Source organism: Alligator sinensis, unplaced genomic scaffold (genome assembly GCF_000455745.1).
Source record: "Alligator sinensis unplaced genomic scaffold, ASM45574v1 scaffold1086_3, whole genome shotgun sequence".
Classification (NCBI taxonomy): Eukaryota; Metazoa; Chordata; order Crocodylia; family Alligatoridae; genus Alligator; species Alligator sinensis.
Window position 1 is genome coordinate 2,917,878 of NW_005841975.1, and position 5,852 is coordinate 2,923,729.

Sequence of the window (5,852 nt, forward strand, 5' to 3'; positions counted from 1 at the left end):
CCCCGCCCCGGCGGGCCCCTGCTCTCGTTGCAGCTCGTTGAAGTTCCCGGCGGACCTGGAGGAGCTGCGCGAGCTGGCCGCGCGCATGCGCTACTACCAGCGGGAGCACCGCGGCTACGTGCTGCTGCTGTTCAGTGCCGCCTACCTCTACAAGCAGAGCTTCGCCATCCCCGGCTCCAGCCTCCTGGTACGTGTGTCCGTGCCGGGTGCATCTCCCTCGTCCAGCACTTGCTTGGAGCAGGGCCAGCCCCAGCTTCACCGCCTCCAGAGATGGAGATCCCACCACCTCTCTGGGTATCCTGTTCCAGTGCTTCACCACCGTCCTAGTGAGAGTATTTCCTAATATCCAACCTCAACTTCCCTTGCTGCAACTTGAGCCCATTGCTGCTTGTCCTGTCATCTGCCACCACTGAGAACAGTCCAGCTCCCTCCTTTTTTGGACCCCCCTGCAGGGATTTGAAGGCTGTTTATTAAATCCCCCCTCAGTCTTCTCTTCTCCAGGATAAACAAGCCCAGTTCCCTCAGCCTCTCCTCACAAGTCATGTCCCCCAGCCCCCACTGCTCTCCAACTTGTCCACATCCTTTCTGTAGAGGGAGTCCCAAAACGACACAGGACTCAAGATGTGGTCTCGCCAGTGCCCAGTAGAGGGGGAGAATCTGTCCTACTAATACAATACTGCTTGGCCCATTGTTGCTGAAATTTGGTTGCTGTTTGGCCGACAAGGAATTACCCCCAGCGAGGAACTGGAACCTGGCTCCAGCTACAAGTGGCGCATGCAGCAGAGAGCCTGAAATAGCTGCTTCTTCTGAGACCCGCTCTCAGTCTTTCTCATACAATCATGGGGCCTCTGCACAACCAACCAGTGTGTTTGTCAGGAGAAGCAACCCATGGATCATCTCTTGAGATGCCCTATAGCACCACAACGCACCCACAGGATCTGGCAACGCCAGCACCAGGAGCCAGTGGCCTGTGCAGAATATTGGGAGCAGATTGTATAGAAAGGTGGGACTGGAGACACCATGAAGAAGACAAAGACTTGGCCCATCCTGCTAAATGCTTCCTGCAGAAGGCTCAACTCCTGCCTCCCCACCAGATGTCTGGGAGCGGGGGCTTCCTGGAGGCCCTGGCCCTGCAGTTGGGTTTAACCTTTTTGTTCAGGATCACTGCTCAGCTCCTGCAACCACATTCTGTTCTCAGACCTGCAGTGGAACAGGGCTCACTCCTGTAGGCTTTGTGCCTTAGCTGTTCAAGTCACCAGGCATAGAGACACTTTGGGTGCCTGTGAGACATGGGACTGGATATGCCTTATAGCCAAGGATTAATACAGAAGAGCAGCAGCCAGGTCCAGGTTGCCTCATGCTCTGTGACGAGCAGCTGAGCCCCTGCTGTCATGTGCTTTCCCTGCTGGCTGTTTGCTCACATGTGGCCCTGAGAGAAAGGGGTGAACCACAGAGCTCCCTCCTCCCTGCTGACTGGTAGGGTCACTAGGCTAAAGACACAGGTTCTCTCTTGGGCTGTCCTTGGATCAATGGACCTTGAATTCTTTCCTGGAGAGGGGGAGGGTGCCATCCTCCCCTTCCCCCTGGAACAGTCCGTTCCCTGGAGGTCGGGGCACACCGCTGGGAGTACATAGAGGATTCAGATCCCCTCACATATTGGCACAGGTGCCTGTGGCACCAGCTCCTGGATCCCTCTGCCACAATGTATTTAAATAAGCTAGAAATACTTTCTTACCATTACTGCTCCCCCTAAGCAGATGCTATAGTTGCTCCCGGTTTTCCAGTCAGTCACAAGAGGGAGGAAAGGGGGCTGGAGCGTGGACTGTTCTGGACTGTGTTTGTTCCCTTTGCTCATGAAGCCCCTCCTTGTTTTGTGCTCCCAGAACGTCCTTGGTGGGGCACTGTTTGGCCCATGGATGGGGCTTGTGTTGTGCTCTTTCCTGACATCTGTGGGAGCCACCTGCTGTTACCTACTCTCCAGCGCCTTCGGGAAGCAGTTTGTGGTCCACTATTTCCCTGACAAAGTGGCTGTGCTGCAAAGAAAGGTAAAGAGACCACCACAACTTCTACACATGTTCATGGCCCTCAGGATGGGTCTAAACCCTCCATGGTGGGCTGACGAGGGCACAGCTTGGTCTTGGCTTTCCACATGTGCTCAGCATGTGTGAGGCTGCAGGGTGGATGGGGCAAGGTTGCTTCTCTCTGCTGTCTGCTTTCCAAGGCAGGTGTTGGAGAAGAAGGATTGAAGCCTGGGGGCAGCCCTCCCCCACTCTTGGGAAGAAGAAGGCCTGTCAGGTACTGAATTACTGGTACACTGAGCTGGGCAGGGCCGCTCTGAGTCTCTGATCCCCTCTGAGAAGCCTTCTCTTTTCTCTTTGAATAAACAGTGTGCTCAGTTTTGTAGGCAAAGGAACAGAGATGCTGAGGCTAAGTGGGTTGTCTGAGGTCGGGCAGCAGGTTGACATTGGAGCCAGGATTAACACTTTTCTCTAACCAGTCTGCCACTGCTGATGCCTAATGTCTTGGTTTCATAACGTGGAGGTAGAAGGGTCCTGTTCTGTGCCTGAGGGAGCAGCTGGTGCTTGTTGATGTGAGGGGGCTACAGCTGGTGACATGCATCTCCCTCCAAATTGTGTGGCTCAGCAAAGAGCTGAAAATAGCAACAGCTGAAATATGTGCCACAGATACAGAGGGAGCCACCAAGCCCTGCTAGTGCTGCCCTCTGTTCCTCACCCTGACTCCCCCATCCAGTGCAGAGGCCTCTCTAGCTGTTGGTCTCTACAGTGATTGCAAAATGGGAGTGTTATGGGGCTAAAACCCAGGATGAGCATGGGCTTTGCCCAGGGGAGTAAATCCCTTCACTAGCCCTTGCACAACAGAATGCGCTCTGAGAGCAGGAGTCAGGCAGCACCCTCTAGTGCCACTGCAGCCTGCTCCAGAAAAGCATTGCAGAAAGAGCCCTGGGGCTCCCTTCCCATGTCTGTCATACATGGACTTACATGGGAAGGAAAAGCCCAGGGTATCAGCACCAGCACCAAAGGTTTTGCTGGACACAGGTGGTGTGCAGCCTTGGGGATAAGGCATTTGAGCCCTGCTAGTTCTGTTGACTACAAGAGGGGAGTGCAGCAGCAGGTTAGTTTGCCTTCCCCCTCTGTTCCCATGGGCTGAATTCTTCATGTGTAGACCCGGTGTTGGCATGGCTCCTAGGCTCACGTTTAAAACTCACCAGGTTCTGGGAGGTCTGAAACTGAGGCCATGTGAAGGCTCAAGTGGCCATGCTTGCTCCCAGCCTCTGCCTGAGGGTTCTGAAGGGTGTCAAGGCTGGTTCTACATTTGCAGCTGAAATTAATGCTAATGCCTTCAACTTATCCCCCACACAAGCTTGGCTTGAAGCTGCTTCATCTGCTTCTGCTTGGCCTTGCATCCATGGAAATAGAGCTTTCCACATCCTGAAGCTTAGGAACTGTAAATTGTTCCCCTTAGTTTTCTGCAGGTAACACTGCATTTTGGGGGCCAGAGTGTTGAGAGTGAGAAATGCCAGCCTGTGCACCCCAGGGTGCATGGAGATTTGCAGACCAGCCAAGCTCAGAGGCACAAGCACTTGGAGGAGAGCCTGGGCCTGCAGAGACTTGGCAGCAGTGCCCTGCCACAAAGGGAGGGAGTTTGCTCTGTTCTTATAAGACATGAGCCTGAAAAATCTCTGGCTGCCAGGACCCATAGCCATAGACGTCCTTGTGTTGAAGAATCCAGAGTTGGATCCTCTGAGCCCTGCTCTGTTGCTGCCAAACCCTGGAGGCACCAAAAGTACCCAGGTGCCAAAGCTTCCAGCATTCAGGTTCCCCACACATCCGAAGTTGGGGTTCTGGGCTTGCTCGGAAGGGCTTGCTCTGCACAAGACTGAGCAGCCTGGTACTAACTCCCTCCTAAGTCCAGCCAGGGTGCATGTGGTCAGCAGGCCTCCACCACGCTCTCTAGTGGGTCTCAGTTTAGTTAAGCATTCCCACAACGCTCCTACCTGACTGCTCTACAGACTGTAGCAACAGCCACTTTCTTTTCCAGAGGAGGCAGTGGTGGCAGCCCTGCTGCTGCCCATTTTATCTAGTAACTTGGTGGTGAATTTTCTTACTCGGGAAGTGGGAGACCCAGATAAACATCCCCCCACCTCCAACTGCCTGAGGAGTTCAAACCAACTATCTCCCACCTCCCTACCCACCAGGCTCAAGACTGCTCTGGGAACAGGCTCCTGCTGAGGCTCTTCCTCCTTCCATGGAATGCTTCAACATTTGCTGGGCCAGAGGGAAAGCAAGTGTGAGCCTGTCTGTCTTGCTTCATAGCTAGGACTCTTGCATTTCCCAGGTGGGAGCCCTGGGGTCCAGCCCCTGCTGCAAAGACTGTTCAATGGAAAACATTAAGGCCCTTCCCTTTCCCATGTGCTGTATGGGGAGACTTGATGCTCAGCCTGGGGCTGAGGATTCATTTGTGGGACAGGCACCTGGTTCCACTGTGGATCGTGGCATAAATGCAGTGTCTTCCTTTGGTCTGGAGCAGCCCATTAAATCTAATTGCTGCCGTGGCCAGGGCAGGACCAGTTCCCTCTGGCTGCCCGAGGTCCAAACCTGTGGATGCTTGCTGCCAGGCCAAGTGTTTCTTATTAAACAATTGCTTTAAAGCTGGTGGTTATGTGGATGAGCAAGCCCATGCCACGTACTGCCTTCATGTGCTGGAGCCTGGCTGTGCTGAGGGGAAAGCTTCTGCGCACTAGGAGGTATGTGCAAGGGGCTGAGTTGCTTTACCGCTGCCTGACTTGGGTGTGTTTGACTAGAATGGTATGCTCTGCGTGGCCTGGAACTTAATGCCTCAGGCTTGGATGTGATTATAGGTCAATGTGATGTTACATCTTCCTGAGACCAAGCCCACCCTTACTCTAGTGTCTCACCTGCATCAACAGCTGGTCGCTCAGCTGTCTCAGTAGACTGGATAGAGTTGTTTGTGGGAACATGCTTAATGGTGATATGGCTTCTCTTCTCTGCTGCAGGTGGAGGAGAACAGGAGCTGCCTATTTTTCTTCCTGCTGTTTCTGAGGCTGTTCCCCATGACCCCCAACTGGTTCTTGAACCTCACATCGCCAATCCTCAACATCCCCATATCTCAGTTCTTTTTGTCTGTTCTCATTGGTAAGCACTGTGGAGGGAGGGGTGAGCGGGATTGGGGCTGGCAGGGGGAGCAGGCCCAGCCTGCTTGTCTTGCTACAGCAGTTTGAATAAACATGTAGTAGCCTCACCTCCTCTGTCACCCAGCTGAATGTGGCATGTGGCAGCATTCAAGTTCTCCTAGCAAGTGACTCAGTTATAGCCAACCCCAGCCTGCTGCTGTCCAGGCCCTGGCAGGTACTCGCCAGTGGCGAAATGGCTGCCCTGGGGGCTCAGTGTTCATGTTGGCCTCGTTGGCTTTATGTTTTAAGTTTCTTGGGGGCAGGTAGCCTAGGAGAGCCCACATGTCCACTCTGTTGCCCAGCCTGCTTGCTGCTTTAGGCCTAACTCCATGCAATGACATCTACAGTCCTCAGTGCAAGAGGGGTCCTGCTTTAGAGATCTGCCCTCCATAGTGGAATCTGCAGCCTGAGGGTGGCACAGGGCACATGGGAGAGTTGGGTGGCACAGCCATCCCAGAGGCGGGTGCACCCCTCCGTTGTCCAGTTAGGTGTGGGGGCAGGGCTGTGTCCGAGATCCATCCCTGAGAGGGAGATGTCTGCCTTGGCTTGGAAGAGAGTTTGATGCAACGATTCTGATGGGGAAATAACTTTTGCTCTTCCATGTGAGAACCAAGGTGAGTTGGAGAGCTGGAGGAGGAGG

The 5,852-nt window shown here is 54.0% G+C and overlaps 2 protein-coding genes across 2 annotated transcripts in view; both read left to right on the forward strand.

Annotated features, from left to right (window-relative positions):
* The window catches only part of LIPH (lipase H), a 40,885-nt gene that overhangs the window by 22,619 nt on the left and 12,414 nt on the right, over positions 1 to 5,852 (forward strand). The window lies entirely within an intron of this gene.
* The window catches only part of TMEM41A (transmembrane protein 41A), a gene marked incomplete at its 5' end in the record, with an annotated part of 10,046 nt that continues 4,195 nt past the window's right edge, over positions 2 to 5,852 (forward strand). Inside the window, 3 exons of the mRNA XM_025200829.1 lie at positions 2 to 187; positions 1,884 to 2,045; positions 5,036 to 5,174. Coding sequence (XP_025056614.1) covers positions 2 to 187; positions 1,884 to 2,045; positions 5,036 to 5,174 — 487 coding nt within the window. The remainder of the gene's footprint in view (positions 188 to 1,883; positions 2,046 to 5,035; positions 5,175 to 5,852) is intronic.